We start from the raw sequence: 17,928 nt of genomic DNA on the forward strand, positions 1-17,928 counted from the left end.
TTGTTTGCATTTTACACGTGTCAACTCGCTGTTGGCCCATTTTATACTTCCTCAGCCCTAGAAGACGACGCGGCGAGCATTAATTTGCACCATCATCATCCCCTTATTTACCCTCCCTTTCTTCGTATTCCCCTAAGCAACTCCAGTCAAACCAAGGTCATTTTAGTCAAAACGCACAACCAAATTTGGACCTGGGAAAACACATTAATATCCAGTTCATTAAACCATCCCAAATCCGTCCTTATAAATACCAACCTCCATTACTCACGATCAAACTTTTCTCGTTCTCTGTTCTATCGAACGAGAAAAACAAAGAAGCCTTTTCCAGTGAAACATCTTTTTCTTTAAAAGAACTTGAAAGTTTTTAGCTTCTCTTTATTTTTTAGCCTTGTTTCGATTCTCCATGAAGATGAGCTTCGATTTGGTGTTGAAAACGAAGGCATTGTTGTTGAAACTGATTTTGGAGCTGAAAATTTAGGGTCTTTTCTTTTTGCTGATGGATCCGGTGCGAAAAACCTTCTCTTTAGCTTAAGATTAATCGTAAAAAAAAAAAAAAGCTTCGGTCGTTTATCTGCATTTGCGTGTTTCTTGCGACTAAGAAAAAGGTCGAAACAATTCTATCTGGAAATTTTTGAAAAAAAAAAGAATTTTCCCGGTTAATTTTTTTAATTTTCTACGAAAATTTCGTTTTTCTCTGGAAAATTTGTAATTTTTTGAACACGAAATCGATTTCTTATAAGACTTTTTACGCAATCTTCTTCTTCTTAATTTTTTATTTAGTTCATTCTCAAGCTTTATGAGAAAAACTGAGGCTGAAGCTCCTTTTTGTACCTTGATTAGCTGGAAAATCGTTGTTTTCTCTTCTCTCAGCAGCCAAACAAATTCGGAAAGTTTCAATTCTTATTTTATTTTCTTTTATTTCTCCTCCTCTTATTTTTAGCTTGCTTTCTGCTTTATTGTTCATGAAGTTCTTTATTTTTTTGGGTAAAAAAAATACTGAAATGTTTTTATTATTACTTTAAATAATAATTGCAGGAAAAAGAAAAACGAAGAGTCGACGATTCCTCAAATGAAGGCAATTTTCAAAACTTAACGCCAATAAAAGCAGCACTGTTCAACAACGAAACCGCCCTCATCAACGCAGTCACACAAGACGACAATACTCGCTTCTTGCTTCACTCGCGTCAACTCATCCACGACTCGGATGATGATCCTTCAAACCGAAGAAGCGTGGCGTTGAAGCTTCTCTTTCTCTGTTGTTACTTCGACGCGGTCGAATGCGCCACGTCACTGCTCAACGGGGATGTGGAAACGGATTTTCTGCCTGTGGTGAATGAAGTGGACACGGCGACGAAGATGACAGCGTTGCATTCTGCGGCGGAGGCTCAAGCGGCGCGTTGCGTGGAGTTGCTGCTGAACAAACGCGCCCGTACGGAACTGAGGAGTGAAGGTGGACGAGGTCTGCTTGCTCTGGAGATGGCTTTGTCCAGTAACAGGTAAAAAAAATTGAAAATAAAAAAAATGGAAAAGAAAAGAAAAGAAAAAAGCATGTCGTTTTCTGTTTTATAGGGAGGCAAAAGCTTTGTGTTTTGGAGGAACACCGCAAAAGTAATGACCTTTTTTGGAAATGTTGCTTTCTCTATTCTCGGTTTGTTTTATAATTTATATTTTTTGGTGATTGATTTCTGAAAAGAAAAATGAACAATTTTGGCATTTTTGCATGATTTTCAGGATGGATGTGATTTGGAATCCGGATGACCACTCCGTTGAAGAATTGGTGGTTCTGCTTAGTGAAAAGGTTTCCTTATGGCTTGTTTGGTTCTCGAGAAAATCATTCTAGTTAAAGAAGAAAATTTTCACAGTTGACTAATCAAAATTTTCTCACTCATGAAGGTTTTCTGAAATATTATTGATCTTTAAGAGTTTTGCTATTTTATCCAAAATTTTAAAATTCGGTGAGAGCTCCACCATCAAAATAGTAAGATAAAATAGTGTTGCTATAATCTTGTTTACATAAGGTGCTGTAATTTAACTGTTAAATGTTTGTTAAAATTTTATTTTTTGCTTAGTGAAAAGGTTGGGGCTTGTTGTTTTGCCAAAAAAACCAATCTCATTGAAAAAAATAAAATGCTTTTTCACATTTTAAATAAAGATTAAAAATGCAAAACATATCGAAGTCACCACTTTGTCAAAATTGTTCAAACTCCTTATTAATAAATGGTATTAAAATTCTGAACATTACACCTGTTTGACAGGATTTGACTGCAGTGAAGCTTCTTAGTGAAAAAACGAAAGCAATAGGCGAGGTGGCGTATTCCATAGCCATGGGAGGCAAAATAGTAGCTTTAGCAGCTCTTCTTATCGTAGCAGCAGAGAAAGTTAACGAGTCTATCATAGTATTACGCGACGCTGAATCAGGTTCAAAGGAGAAAGACACCGTTTACCAATGCGTGATCAGAGAGGCATTGTTATTAGGCCGCCGTGATACGTCGCCGTTGAGAGCAGCTAAAAGGCATTGTACCCTATCAAAAGTCGAGTCCGATAAGAAACGGAAGCTTTTGCTCTGCGAGATCGAGTTGCTCCAGCTGTTTGGAGCCATTGCTGAAAACGTTTGTGGAGACAAGAAGATGGCATCACCCTTAATCCGTGCTATCAAGGTCGTGTTTCTTGTTAACCTCGATTTTGATGATGATTTGCAGTGGCATTAGGAACATGCGGTTTATTTGTTTATGATATCTGTGGGGAAATTGTAAGAGAATTGGACTTTTATGTCCTTGGCAAAAAGTGGCTGTCAGATGTGATAGTTTAATCATTTGATTAATGAACTCTGGGTACTTTGGTAAAAGCAGGGGACCCACCCATAACGTGGGACCATTTCAGGGCTTTGAAAGGATTGTTCATTGTTTTCTTCAATAATTCTTTCGCTTTCCTTGCGTCTTTTTTTTTTTTTTTTCAGGTTCTTGTGTCCCTTTAATGTTTTAATCTGAATTATTTGTTTCGCTCATGTGTTGTTTTTGGCCTTCCTGTTATCATAGGCCCGAGATGAAGCTGTCGTCGAGCTGCTTCTTAAAACAAACATGGACGTAAATGATGCTGATGCTGAAGGAAACACTGCTCTTCATTGGTCCCTCAGAATGTCCTGGAGTTCATCTTCGCAGCAGATCAAGTCTCTGTCTCTCTGCATACATTAAATTTTTGTTCTTTCTCTAACTTATGATTTTTCATTTTTGAAAGGCACTTATGATTGCTTTCATGTCGCCAGAATCATATGGCTCCTATTGAAGCATGGTGCCCGAGTAAACCAAAGAAACAAATTGGAACTAACTGCATTTCACACTGCTGCTGCTAATGGTAATACTCAGGCACTTCAGGTATAATTTCTTTAACATTACTCTTATTTTAGGCAGCATATGCTGGTAGCAAGCTTAAGAGTATGTTAAACTCCAAAATTTGAAATTTATTATCTTTGACATTTTCCTTTCAATTGCGCTGACAGGTACTTTTATTGGAAGACCCAGATGGCATCAACTACAAAACTATAATGAAAGAAACCCCGTTATTTTTTGCTGTGAAGAATGATCATATTGACTGTGCTGAGCTTCTTCAGCGCTGGGGAGCAAACAGTGAAGTCCTCAACTTGCGGTTGGAAAACAATAACACCCTTTCTTTTAAAGTCATCATTGATTCATTATCACAATATTTCTTTTATTGTTTCCAAGAAACTTGCGTTGATATTTAACTTAAAAGCTAACACCACTTGTTTTTATTTGTGTTGTGCAGTAGAGAAAGGCCAATAGACTTGGCAAAGTCACAGGACATGCGTTTCATGCTAAACCCAACCAATATTACTCTCAGTAAGTTGTATTTAAAGATAATCCAATATGTGACATTAGTTGTAAAAATAAAGACATAAATACTAATTATTACTACTAGTATTTAATTCATCCAGTCGCATGATATTCTAATGTGCAGTGAATCGAAATCCCCCGGTTCAACAGATATATACTCCTTGCTTCCAAGGTGATGAAATTATTTTTGATACATGTGAAGCTCTTTTAACCACGGCAGATGAAGGAAGCTGTACTGAAAGGTGACCACACTTCTCAAAAACTTAAGAGGCGTGAAAAATCCTAGTAGTTTTCATCTCTTTAATCCAACTCCCTATCACATTCTCTCTCTCTCTCTCTCTCTTGGTTGAGCATGTTTTATTTCTTAATAATTTTCTACTGCATCTGTTTTCTAGAATCGGCACAAGTGTAAAGACAGAGATCTGTAAGTACTTTGAATCCTCTGGTGGATGTGCCAGAGGGTCTAGCTGCTTTTATGCTCATGGTGAAGAGAAGCTTCGACAGGTGAAACAGGGAATGCACCTCATTCATTCTTCTGCTGTACAGAAACTTAAACGGAAAATTTTTGTAGGAGGCCTCAATCCTCTATTGGATTCTGGTTAGAATTTGATCAACATCTGTTTAAGTTGAATTTAGACTTACACATATTAATGGTAATGTTGTATTGGATCAGTCAGGACATGTTATGACCCTCTTTTTTACTTGAGCAGACTCATTGGGCAAGGTTTTTGAAGATCAATTTGGGTCTGTGGAAGATGCCCATGTTGCTAGGATTAGAACAGGAGATGAAGTACACTCTCGTGGGTTTGGCTTTGTCACTTTTAAACATGAGAAGTCTGTTTCGAAGGCTGTTCAGGCACACTATATAACCATCATGGGCAAGCAAGTTGAGATCAAAAGTGCTGTTGGGAGATGGGACGAGTCCTTGAAACCATCTCTTCAACAACATTACCAGGAACAGAATGACCAATATCAACCACAATTGGAGAGATCCAGCGAAAAGACTGCACAAGAGATGCCAAGAAGGAAGACCTTGGAAGAGGCTAAAGCTGATCAAATCTCATGGGTGAATAAATTACTCCATGACCAACCGAAGACAAGTTCTGAATCTCAAGTACCCGTTGGCCCCATCTCCACCAACCACAATACTCCAGTATGGCTCAGAACTTTCAAGAAGTGGCTTCCCAGTTTCTTAGAAGAGGTATCAAAGAAAGCAAAGGAAGGTGACTACCCTCTGTCATCGTTGAAGGCAGATTTCAGGGCTGCATTTGGCCTAGAACTGGACCATGCCTCCCTTGGCTACCATAAGCTTAGTGATTTTATGAGATCTTTTCCTGATCTTTGTCGCATGAAGGTTACGCCAGTAGGAGGATGTGGATCTCCCAATCACATGGTGCTCATGCCTCATCTACCTAAGCCTGGTTGGAAATTGCTTCAGCCACTCACGATGTTTGGCCCACCCTGTTGTGCAGCCCAACCTGATGAAAATGCAGATATTGATTCCAAGTATGTTCAGGACCTTGTCTCAGATTCTTGTGAAAATGTTAGCATCAGCAGTGGCGAGGTAAAACCATACCAAAACATCCCACAAGAGAATTCAGCTGTGAAGGATTCATCGCCTGTTGTGCACTCAAAGTTTCTACAATTCTTAAAGTCAGACTTTCGCTTTACTCAACCAAAGCTATACAAGGAAAGAAAAAGTCAGACAGGAAATGCCAATGACGAAAGAGGGACTCAGGGATTTAGTGATACGAAATTCAGTGAGATAGGGAGGCATTTGGTTCTGGAGGCCCTTCAGAGAAAAAGGAACAACACCTCCATGTTCTTTCTTCGTGAATTTGACTTCTATCACGTAAGCAATGAACTTACAACACCTTGTGATTGAGCTTTTTTACTAATGAATTTATGATAAATATATTTCTCACAATACAGAATTACAAGGCAAGCATTAAGCAGGGAAAGTGCTTGTGGTGCAACAAGCCAAATTTGTTGTGGGCCAACTTTCCATGCCAACACTTGCTGTGGTGTGGTGACTGTAGAATAGAAGCAGCGCGAGCAGGTGGTGATTTTGATCATAGATGTGTGGTGTGCGACGTCAAAGTGCAAAAATTCATCTTACCCACACTGGATAGATACTCTCACTCTTTACTACATGGAAAGATCCTCAAACATGAGGAATTTCCTCCTTTTGACCCTTCTCATATACGGAAGTAAGTCTACCCTACGCCCACTGTTGTCATTTAAAAGAAAAGAAAAGAATAAAAGAATCCTAATGTCCTTTTGGCCGCATTCTTTGCAGCGCTTCAAAGAAGAATTATCTTTGATGCATAGAAGAAGAAGACAGTAATGCTTGCTTGGAACAAGCAGACTCAAAAAGAATAGGTGGTAGGGTGGATCAAGTCTCCCACCACCGCATTTTGTACAAAACTCATACAGTTTACTTGGGACTTAATATCAATACTCTTTTCTTTCTCTCTTTCCTGTGGTGAAAACCATCTGTCTGAGACTAACCCACGCAATACTTGTAAGTATGCCTAACCCACGCAAGCTGAAAGGTTTTCACCAATTTGGGAACAGAATCAGAATATAAGAATGAGATAGTTGTACAGCTTTAGGATGTTCCAGCTCTCATAGTGATGGATCCACAAACACTGAAGTGGCTTGTCTGAAATTTTATTCCTTTACGGAGAACCCTCTTGAAATTTGACCATCAAAGCTTACGAATTCAGCATAAAGTGTGCTGAGTTAAGACATTATCTAGTGTACTTAAATGAATCACACAGGATCTGATTGTTTGCGTAGTTTCCACCTCTATGCAAAGAACGTATAAGTTCAAACGATTATTCCCAACGATGACGATGGCAGCTTACTTCAACGAAAGCATGGCGATAATTTCCAGGGTCAATAAACAAAAATTTAATAGCTAGACAAAGATTAGCTAACTCGAGGAGGATTGATGATAGGTGTCTGTTTCAGATTGTTACAGAGTTTAACCCCAAAGGTCATAATACAAATAGGCCCCACAAACGGATGAACCCCTCAATACAGAACGTTATAATTCAGGCTTTTTGACACTAGTAAATAACTCTTTTGTACAAAATAGCTTTTTCATGGCTTTGCTTGCCATCAAATTTTACTTTCACAATCTGGTATCACTATCAGAGATTTCCCTTTGATTCTGGGGAATTACCAACATTTTTCCCCCATGATATGCATCTGTTTTTCACATCACAACAATGCCAAAGAAAGGGGGCATTTATAAAGCTAGCACAAAGAATGTTCCTTTATGCCTGGTTTTAACCGAGGTCCAAAAGAGTTTAAAAACCATTGACAGAGATTGACTTTCCCCCACCCTTCTCCAATCTTTCTTTGCTTTTGTCTTACCTTCTTCCAATGCAAGGTAGAATAAGAAAAGATACAGCAAATGCTAAAACATTAGGCGTGTTGATTACCAATATATTAGGTAACTACAACTACAATATGATTACACTGCTACTTTCTGCAAATCGTCTGCTAGCAAGGATTTATCTGCCTTTTCCTGCAGGGACAACACCAATTGTTAGCAGAGTTGGTCATAAGATATGAACAGTGTTAAACCCCCAACCCCCGTAAAAAAACACCTACACACAAACATCATACTAATAATGTCCATAATTCTTTCTTCTATATCCACTCAAGTTTCTCATGATACTTTTCTTCCTGTTCTCTTCTAGGCACTGAATGATTAACTTCGGTCAGATATTAATAATGGAAAGTTTTCTGCAATCAAACCCTAGGTCATTGATTGCCTCAACTGGACATCTCATAACACTTCCAACAGAGAAAATTATACAAAAATGAGAGCAAGCAGGGATTGGTTATAATTGGCTTTAAACAAGAAATTGCATAGAGAAGATGAGAAGAAGTTCATTGCCATATCTATATTTTGATGGAGAAGGTGCAACTTTTGGTAAGCCCTAAACAAGGCTAGAACAATAGAGCAATCACATGTTTTAAAACAACTCAACTATTATGAGCGTCCATTCCTCCCTCGCATCCAAATTTTTACATATAGCTGAAAGCAATCCTAGCAAAGTAAATAAACAACAGGACACAGTCAAAACTGGAACCCCCTGCCAGATTCCTTATTCTGAGTAATCCATGAATTTATTTAAATTGCAACAAACTTGTTTTTTGAACAATTAATTGCAAGAAACTTACTTCTCATGTAACTTGATCAGTGACCTTGGTCTCTGATATCCTTCTTCCTTCTCTTGAGGCTTAGATTTCTTCGCCTGTCTTGATTCTGGTTTCCAGCATGCATTGACAAGAGACTGACCCAACAAATCAGCAACATCAATAGCCATTTCTTCTGCTTTCTTCACATAAGGAAAGGTTTCTTCCTTGAAATGGTGAGATAACCATAGATACATGGATAAAACTTGGTGTTTAGTCTCAAGATCCAGAAGTTCCGCATCATTTTTAGCAGAACCTTTTGGAATGCCCATTGCTATGTTAACAGGGACATTTCGACTGTAAGCAGAAGCAAACCGAAGGAGATGATACATTGCTTTCGGGTCTCTAACATTGACTGGAGCAAAACAAAAGTTGAACCGATCTTCTAGAGATAGTCCCTGGACCTTTTCCAACATATTGGCTACCTTCTTAATATGATCATGCCGGCACAAAAAGTATGACCCATCCAAACGGCAATTTTCACCAAATTTTTCAAGCAACTGGCAAAAAGTAATATTAGGGAGTTGCCCAGCAAACAATTCAACCTGCTCAAAAAAAGGAAACAGGCCCACTTTCTTAACTTCTTCAAAGGGTTGCTTTAAACACTCAATTAGATAATCCAGATCATCTAAATGCAAGGTTGTTGTCAGTCCATCTGGATATCGGCTTCCTCTGCGGCCAGCTCTTCCAGCAATTTGCTTAACTTGTGATGCTGGGACTGCAACAATCTTGTCCCCATTGTATTTGGAAAGACTATAAAAGACAACTCTCCTAATATTAAGATTCAATCCCATTCCCACAGCATCACTGGCAACAAGCACATCAAATTCATTATCTTGATCATTAAACAAGTTAGCTTGCTGTCTGCGAGTCTCTGGTGGCAGTGCACCATAAATAACACAGCAGCGATGACTTGTGTGTTTCTCAATAGCCATTTTCACCTCAAATATCTCTCTCCTTGAGAAAGCAACAACACAATCACCAGATCGAACATTTTGAAGGTCTCCCAGTAGAGTCTTGGCTTCAACCACTAATGGTTTGAACCGGTCGTAATGATTTTCATGCAACTCATCTCCAGTATCTGAACAGATCTTTCTGACAATATTCAGAACACTTGGATCACCACACAAATGTATCTCATCAGCTTTCAATCCAAGCAATGCCCGTGTCCATGCATAACCTCTATACGGGTCTGACATCATCTGGATTTCGTCAATCACAGCTACATCATACAATTCATCCGTTGATACCATTTCCACAGTACAGGCAACGTGATTCGAAAATGGGACATATTTTTTTTCTTGCCCTGTGTGGAGACTACAGTAAACTCCTTGTGCATTCACTTTGTCAAAAACTTCCATAGCCAAAAGCCTAAGTGGACTGCAATAAATACCCTTCTTTGCTTCCATAAACTGCTGCAAAGCATTGTAGGTCTTGCCACTATTTGTTGGACCACAATGATAAATAATCTTACGCTTCATTGCCCGTGCAAAGGGAAACCATGTGTGTGGCTTTGTAAGATCTGCTGATTGAATCATACTTCGAAACCGCTTGATCTCATCGGGAAATTCTTCAATACAGAACTCCACAAATATAGGGAAAAGAAACTTAACAGCAACATCAGATGGACCCAGTGATATCACGTGCTTGACAACAACAGCAGAACACTTCTTAAAGAAAAAACTGCGAAACTTACAAGCAGCAGTTGGAAAAAATGACCTGCCAACGTAAATTGCAAGAGACTGATTGGCTGCCCACCCTGATTTACTGAAATAAATGAAAACTTCCTGTAGAATCTCCCAATCTGCCCGTTTCAGCTTCACACCTTTTTCAGAATTACGAAGCTCCTGATACAATTTCACAGGGTCACAAAATGCAACATGCTCACCACACACAGTTCTATCATTACCTACATCATCACTTTCACATTCAGATTCAACAGTTGTTGAATCACACAGACCATTATCGTTAAAATCATCAACACCATCCTCATCCCTCTTCTCATTGACACAATCAAAATCAATACTTCTCATAAAATCCACAATATCCTTATTCTCTTTATCACTTCGATGCTCTGACTCAACATCTCTTGAACCATACATACCATTCTCATTAAAACAACCAACACCATCTTCACCCATATTCTCATTGACACCATCAAAATCAATACTTTTCACAAAATCCACAACATTCCTCCCCTCTTTAATTCCTTCCATTCTTGATCCACGCATTCCTCTATCCTCCCCACCATCATCATCCCCATTTCCAACAACAGATGAAAATGGTCTAACACTAACACATTCAGAATTCCTAAATTTACCAACTAAACCAATCAAACTCGTAGAAAACTCTCTTTTGGGCACATCAAAAGATGGCACAAAACGGTCTTTATCTAAAACCCAGTTCTCAAATTGTCTAAAGGGATGAAAATATCGATTGGATAACATAAACTTAACTCTAGAAACATTGTTGTTCGATGTATAGATTCTAAGCAGAAACGTTGCTAAGCCTCTTCCCATTTAATCCCCACATAAAAAAGAAGAAGCAAAAACCCAATACTATTTTCTGTTTTTTTTTTTTTTCTTCTTAAGGCAATCAAACTTTGAAATTGTAATAAGTTAACAGGAGTTAAATTTGGTGACAAAATAGGAAGAGATTTAGGCAAATAAAAATAATGGAAAACTGAAAGAATTGGACGGAGCTTACCTGGAGGAGATTGAGAGACAGAGAAAGAGAGAGGAAATGGAGGGAAAATGGTGGTGAGGGTTAAACCACCAAAAACCCTAAACCCAGAGTCGGTTTGAATTAATTAATTACTCGACCCAGTCCGATTTGAGTCCATGGACTCGAAGTTTAGTGGGCTTTGTAGCCTTTGAGTTGCCCCAATTGTTTGAAAACATCCATTGTTTTACATCTAAACATTATGAAGCCCACATGTTCTAACATTGAATTAATATTATTTTTTATTAGGATTGAGATAGTATTAACATATCATTGATTCATTGTCATTCCTACTCATTTTTTCTTTGAAGTTAAACCATTTTTTTGATGTATTTTTCTGCAGATGATGGGCTCTTATTCTCACTATTATTCCCTTGCATTATATAATATTGGATTTGATCTCATGTCTACAACTAACATCGCCCCCAGCTATCAAGAATCGAACAATTCTAATGAAGAAATGAAGTGATGATATTCGTGTACAACAGCTCCTCTCTTTGCCATATATTTCCACAAGCATAAAATCCTGCTCTGTACAGCATGGGAAATTGACAAATTGTGCTAGTATCAACATGTTATCATCCTAAAATAAATATTTGGAGACCCTGTCACGAACTTATTTCCTCTAGCTTTACTGGCAGATCCATATTCTCGCCGCCCCTTTGAATCTTTAAGGTTACCTTATCCCCCACATTGTAGTCATCCAATGCTTTGTATAACTCTCCTTTGTTTTTAACCTGATGAGAGGTTGCAAAAAGAAAACAAAGCATTTTAAATATGAAATGTCATATGAATAACTGCATTGAGTGTAATGCACATTAAGGGGAAAGGACTTCATTCCAACATGATTGGCACCCCAGGTTGACAAAAGGAAGAGTTAATTGATTGACTTGCCACCCCTAAAGTTCAGATTTGGACTAACAGACCAAATAATTGATCACATCTTTGCTCAACTTGGCGAATGTGAAATCAGAATGGAAGCAATCAAGAATGATAACTTACTGTAAACATGGAATAATGTAAACGAGTCCAGTGATTTCTAGCCAGCCAGAGTTTTGAGTAACAAAACAAAGTTCTAGCTTACTTTCAAAATTACATAGATAATTTATCATGCTGTGTGATGTTATAAGAACCACTTTGAAATGGATAACTAGAAGAGCAAAATCTTAAGTAAGAAAAATTCTCACAGGTTTGTTGTTGACTGCAAGAATGATATCCCCAAGTATAATATTACCAGCAAAACCCCTGGTGGTGGGGAGTAGCCCAGCCTTGGCTGCAAGACTGTTCCCAGGAACCTGAAGTACCATGCACTGAAGATAAGAAACCTTTAAATATTCTACAAGCAACAGCCTATCGACCATATTGAGTCTCTAACTTACTGAAAAGATGGGTGTACTTTTAAAATTCAAGCTAAATGTGGAATACCTGAAGGATGAGGGCTCCTTTTCGAACATTAAGTTGATTAGCAATAAGCTCAGGAGCAATTTCAATATTCAAACCTGCTCGAACAGCCTGGCAGTGGATGAACAGTGAGATAGGAAGTACTAGAGATTGTTCATAAAGGGTATCAGCAGGTTAAAATCATTCAGATGCTTAACTCTTAATAATAACAACCATCATTTTATCCCCAAATATTGCAGAAAAATGAGTGTAGTGCTGCTTAAAATGCACAGCAGGTGAGTGGAAGGTCTTTATTGAGAAGATGAGGTGAAAAGGGGTTAGAAAAGATCAAAATTAAGAGGAGACCAAGAATTTGACCTTGAATTCATACATAGTAATGCAACTTACTTTGCCAAACTGGATCAGCTGAGGTACAATCTTGAGCACTGTGGAGGATGGGATGGCAAATCCTACACCTGCTGAAGTACCTGAAACACAAATAATAAAATCAGAATGCAATAAGTAGGGAGCTGCTGGATTTTATTACTACTATTACTTTTGGCCAGGGAAAACATCTAATAATGAAATATATCTTCTCACAAGGATAGAGCAATCAGTACTCCACAATCATTCCTACATTTTTATTTCAGATTATGGTATGCGACATATACAACAAACAAAAGAATGTAAAATAACCTGTCTGTGTAAATATAGCTGTATTAATTCCAATCAAATTTCCTTTTGAATCCAATAGAGGACCTCCACTGCAACACATAAAGAAAGCCACGAAGTAGCAAGCAGTGAACAACTTTTTTAAAGACATTAACTTAAGAAGTTTCAAGAAGGATACTGAGGATTAGACAAATCATTTAGTGAACCTATTTCCAGGATTGATGGCTGCATCTGTTTGAATTCCACCACCGATTGTAACTCCAGTTTGACTAAAAATGTCTCGATTCAATCCACTAATAACTCCAACGGTAAGGGTATGATCGAAACCAAATGGATTTCCAATTGCTAGGCATTGCTGTCCTACTCTTAGAGTAGATGATTGGCCCACCTTAATTGGCCTCAACAAATCTTCAGAGGCTTCTACCTAGCATGTTGAAGAGATCAGCATCAGTTGCTCATAAGCTTTCAGCAAAACTATAATATTATAAGAATATATGCACAATAAGAATGCATTGACTGGATGGATAATTCAATCAAACCTATGCCATTATAGATATACCTTTTTTTTCCTTTGTTTTGGTACAAAGGAGATACAGTTTTTTTTTTTTAATTTTGAGTTAATACAGATTTTTTTATAATCTCATTGTTTAGGACATCGCAGTTTCAATGTTAATATTATTCATTAAATATTCAGAGACAAATAACTGAAGCTCAGATATAGACTAAACCCACGTAACTGGCCCTTGCGCAAGTAGGCTAGTTCTGAAATTGGTGTGCTATCGTGTGAGGATGCATATATACACAAGTTAAGATCAGCCTGAATCTGAGTAACAATTAATGATAGTTATGCATATCTTTTTGTTTAATTTGGTGTAATTATAAATTCTATTATATCAACTGTTGCATTTTAATGGTCTATTTATGTAGACTGTAGATCATGAATTTCAAGTTTCAAGTTGATTGAATATGTGTAACAAAAAGGTTTTTCCATATATTGGTGTAGCTTATCATGCGATCAGACCAACCAATCAAGGCAGTTTCAGACAGTACTTAGCAGGAAGATCAACAGAAAGCATACCTTTAAAACAGCAAGGTCTTTAGTGCGGTCGGCACCAATCAACTTACCCTCAAAATTCTTTTGTACCCTAACAGCATTAAAATATTAGAGAAACAGCTGCAGCAGACAAAACTTAATACCAAATAATGCAGTTCAATTTACCAGTAAAGACAAAGGGCACTGCAAATCTCACCCTTCTGATGCTAGGATATTAACTCGTGCAACAACTTGCCCAGGACTTGGATTTCTTGAGAGGGAATTGCCTATCACTGAATATGCAAACAGACTATTTAGTCAAGAAAAGATAACAAGGAAAGGAAGGAGGGAAGAGGGGGTATAGAAGAAAAATATAAAGGAAGAATCTTATACTGATATAGCTGATACTGACACAGATTAACATTACATAGGGGGATCAGTTAAGCATCAACTAGGATTCCCATGCAATGACAATTCCTTATATAATCATGTATTATCACTCAACAAGCAGATGACTGGCCATTCAAAGAAAACAAGCAGATGACTGCTACGACAAACAGAGAGTCTATTGCAACTCTTGATGTCCTTGATCAATATACATTCTTTAGGTTCATTTATTAGCTCTTACCATGATAATTCGTCACAATATGTCCCTGTTCATCCCAGACAACACCAGACCCGTTTCCTTCTGGTATCTGCCAGTAAACATAGCGTTGAAGCACCCGTAGAAGAGATAATAAGCATGGGGAAATTTTAAAGTTAATGCAGAAAAATATACGTAATGGAGAGCTCTGAGTGTGTGCAAAAGAGAAATAGAGAGAGAGAGAGTTTCTGAGCCTTCTCTGTCCGTAAGCTTGCATTAGAAGATTACAGACAATTATGAGTCAAATAAAAAATAGAACAATACCTCAACAGCACCAGTTACATTAAGTTGCGGGCGCAATGTTATATCAAAAATGTTGACAACAGAGTATGTATTCTTTTCAAAGAGTTGAACAGTTCTATCCTGCCAATTTGACATGCATGAGTTAACACATGGTAAATACCAGTGCAGAAGGGCCTCGAAACTATGAATTAATCACTGAATTCCAAAAGAAGGACACGAATGATCTTATAAAAAATGAACCTCAGAAGGGAAGAGAGCTCCGGAAGGGAAAACAGGAGGAGTCACATCTTCAACCCTCACTGTTGGATCCCCCAATGCTTGGGCTGCACATCCACAATGTATCCGATCATCAGAAGCAAATTGCTAAAAGTACAGAGATACACCCTTAAGTACGAAAGAAAGAATTACATTAAAGTTGAATTGTTTATAACCATAAGACAAAGCCACCTACACCAAATCATTTTCAATAGCATGGTTTCCATTAACTACTTTTTTGCATTTTTTCTAAAACAAAAAAGACTTAGCTGCCCACCAATCTGAAGTTTCCAGTTTACTACTAAAAATTTGACTGGCAAGTGCATTCAAAAGGACAACACCAGGTTTCATGACATTTACATGTGTAAGTTTAGTAGTCAATGACTAACGAAATCCAGTCAATAAAATTATCACTAAAATAAGTTTAGTAGTCAATGACAAACGAAATCCAGTCAATAAAATTATCACTAAAACAAGGAAGACGTCATCAACCAACATAACCAATCCATACGAATTAAGTTCTTAAAGTGGCTGAAGGGCAACCAAAGTTGAAATGTCCAGACCTGATAAGTACCTTGAAGGATGGTAACTCAAATATGCAAAAAAACTTGCTAGCAGCATCCGCCTTGTCGCAAAAGGAATACTTTTGCCTATTATTTCTTCACCCAAATGCATGATTCCTTCACTAACCGTCCTAAAAGCATCAATCAACAAAGATAAAACATCTCAAAACAAAAGTGAGACCCAAATGAAAGTTGAAATCTTTTTTCTTTTAACATCAATGACAAGTATATAAATTTTCAATTTTGGGCATTACTACTTGCATTTCCCTTCTACAATAAAAGAAAAACAGATAATATTTCATAGGTGTTTAGATATCCAAATATATAACTACACACAATATATGTACATGTGTATTTATATATAGAGACATCCATACATGCACACATACATCCATACTCACATAGACATATATACTCACATAGATAATGATACTTACCTTGATACATACATACATACAACCATACTCACATTATAAAGAAGTTTGTCTGTATATTATACACATAAATTGGTACATACATAAATACATACAAACACCCATACAAATGAAACATAAGCATTACACACAGCACAAGCACAAACGCTCATATAAATACTAGAAAAAAACTACAACAAAATTAAAAATGAGTCAAATAAATAAAAGAGGTAAAAAGAAAATGGAAAACTTTATTAATTTGACCAAGCAAAGACAGCCGAAAAGCTAAATGGGTATAAAAGATTAGCAGAATTTAATGAAGGAAATGTGAAAACTAACCGTAAAATCGAAATGGGTTTTGGAGAAACGATGTCTTTGAGGGAGCTAGTGGAACATAAAGTAGACAAGAGTTCACGACGACCCATGGACGAGTGACTCTTAACGTTGTTGCAGTTAAGGTTTAATGAACAAGAATTGCTGCAAGCTAAAACTTGCATTTTTCTGGGGCTTTTTCTAGTTGCTTTTTGTGGGTTAGTGGTGAATTATGGTAAATTATAGAAATTACAAAAATAAAAACTAAAAAAAATCAAATAACATTGTTATTTTCTATGTTTTTTGAAGCAAAGTTGCAGAGGGGAGTAGATGATAATGATCCACTATTTTTCATATCTGTTTTTGAAGTATTGAATTACCTAAAAGGATCGCATTTTTGTTCAAATTACCGAAAACATCCTCAATTTTCATTCATGTGCATTATTTTACAACCACTTTTTGTTTTATTACTATTTGATACCAATGGCAATGGCATGTTTGGCAGCAAATTGCCTCATAATTTTTAAGGCTAAATACTTAACTTTTCTTTCTTCGGCCAGCATGAAAAATACTTAAATTAGGATGAAACACCTTACAAATTTTACTATGATTAATTTAAAATTTTATTTTATCAATTTTAATCAATTAATAAAATCAAATGAAATTCAATATCTACTGTTAATATGATTATCCTAGGGGATAAAAGAATTGAATATTTCTGTTATACGAGTAAAAAAATTTTGTATGGCATCTGCTTATGTTGGATTTTACTTTCTTTCTTTTCTTTTTTCATCTTTCATCAACATTAATTTGCATATAGTCCAAATGTAACCGACATCAACCATTGTTGCCTAACACATCAACGTCATATCATTACTTTTCAAATAAAAAAATTACTAATTAGGTGGATGCATTAGTCACAAAGGCCATTATCAAAAGACTAACCTAATAAGGTGTCTAGTGCTCATACTTATAAATTTTTCAAAATTTATCTACTTGTTTGATATGATGTGAGATTAAAGCACCTTCCTTACTTCTTTTGAAGCGCTTGGTGTGACATTCTCACTCACCCAATTCAACAACGTTCTTGTCGCAATCGACTACCATGCTTACCTCCCTTTTAGAGGTACTTGGCATGAATCGAGTATAAGTCGAGTCCATTCTAACACTATTTTGTCACAAGATCATTATCCTCTCCCTAAAGACTAACATGATAAATTGTACAATACCCATACTTATAAGCTTTTCAAGATCTCTTTACTTGCTCAATATGAGATTAAAGCACCTCACATATTTCCTTCGAAACGTAGGGATCAAGTTTGAAATTTTGAATAATCCAAGAATACATTTTATTTTACTTAATTACAAGTTTTTGTAAATGATGAATTGTATTATGTATTAGCTATTTCTAAAAAGGCCAATGTTTTAATAATTAGATTGGTTATATATTAAGCTCGTAAGGGTATAGGTTTCCAGTTTACAATACAAAAAAATAAGGTATCAACGACGGTTATTACGTTGGTAAAATTTTGTCAAAAATTACCAATGAAATGCCAAACAAATGTTGATTACTTGATCGACATTATATTATTTATATAAAACCAATGGATTTTACGGACCAAATATGAAT

The 17,928-nt window shown here is 36.8% G+C and overlaps 3 protein-coding genes across 3 annotated transcripts; 1 reads left to right on the plus strand and 2 right to left on the minus strand.

The window, feature by feature from the left end:
• LOC18601495 lies at window positions 318–6,322 on the plus strand. The gene is made up of 13 exons (XM_007032448.2): window positions 318–505; window positions 1,036–1,496; window positions 1,732–1,798; window positions 2,256–2,657; window positions 3,036–3,166; window positions 3,263–3,371; window positions 3,497–3,642; window positions 3,781–3,854; window positions 3,973–4,090; window positions 4,244–4,446; window positions 4,559–5,700; window positions 5,781–6,058; window positions 6,148–6,322. Exons 1-13 carry the CDS (start codon window positions 497–499, stop codon window positions 6,170–6,172), a joined length of 3,165 nt encoding a protein of 1,054 aa, XP_007032510.2. The 5' UTR covers window positions 318–496; the 3' UTR covers window positions 6,173–6,322.
• On the minus strand, window positions 6,764–10,846 carry LOC18601496 (DExH-box ATP-dependent RNA helicase DExH18, mitochondrial). Its single transcript, XM_007032451.2, has 2 exons — window positions 8,049–10,846; window positions 6,764–7,386 (listed from the first exon to the last, which is right to left on the minus strand). The coding sequence occupies exons 1-2, from the start codon at window positions 10,580–10,582 to the stop codon at window positions 7,362–7,364; spliced, it is 2,559 nt and encodes an 852-aa protein (XP_007032513.2). The 5' UTR covers window positions 10,583–10,846; the 3' UTR covers window positions 6,764–7,361.
• Window positions 11,217–16,633, minus strand: LOC18601497 (protease Do-like 8, chloroplastic). Its single transcript, XM_018118623.1, has 13 exons — window positions 16,326–16,633; window positions 15,574–15,704; window positions 14,996–15,078; window positions 14,777–14,875; window positions 14,498–14,564; window positions 14,087–14,162; window positions 13,915–13,981; window positions 13,043–13,260; window positions 12,861–12,928; window positions 12,573–12,652; window positions 12,210–12,296; window positions 11,972–12,079; window positions 11,217–11,521 (listed from the first exon to the last, which is right to left on the minus strand). Exons 1-13 carry the CDS (start codon window positions 16,481–16,483, stop codon window positions 11,393–11,395), a joined length of 1,371 nt encoding a protein of 456 aa, XP_017974112.1. The 5' UTR covers window positions 16,484–16,633; the 3' UTR covers window positions 11,217–11,392.

Source organism: Theobroma cacao, chromosome 4, assembly GCF_000208745.1.
Source record: "Theobroma cacao cultivar B97-61/B2 chromosome 4, Criollo_cocoa_genome_V2, whole genome shotgun sequence".
NCBI lineage: Eukaryota > Viridiplantae > Streptophyta > Magnoliopsida > Malvales > Malvaceae > Theobroma > Theobroma cacao.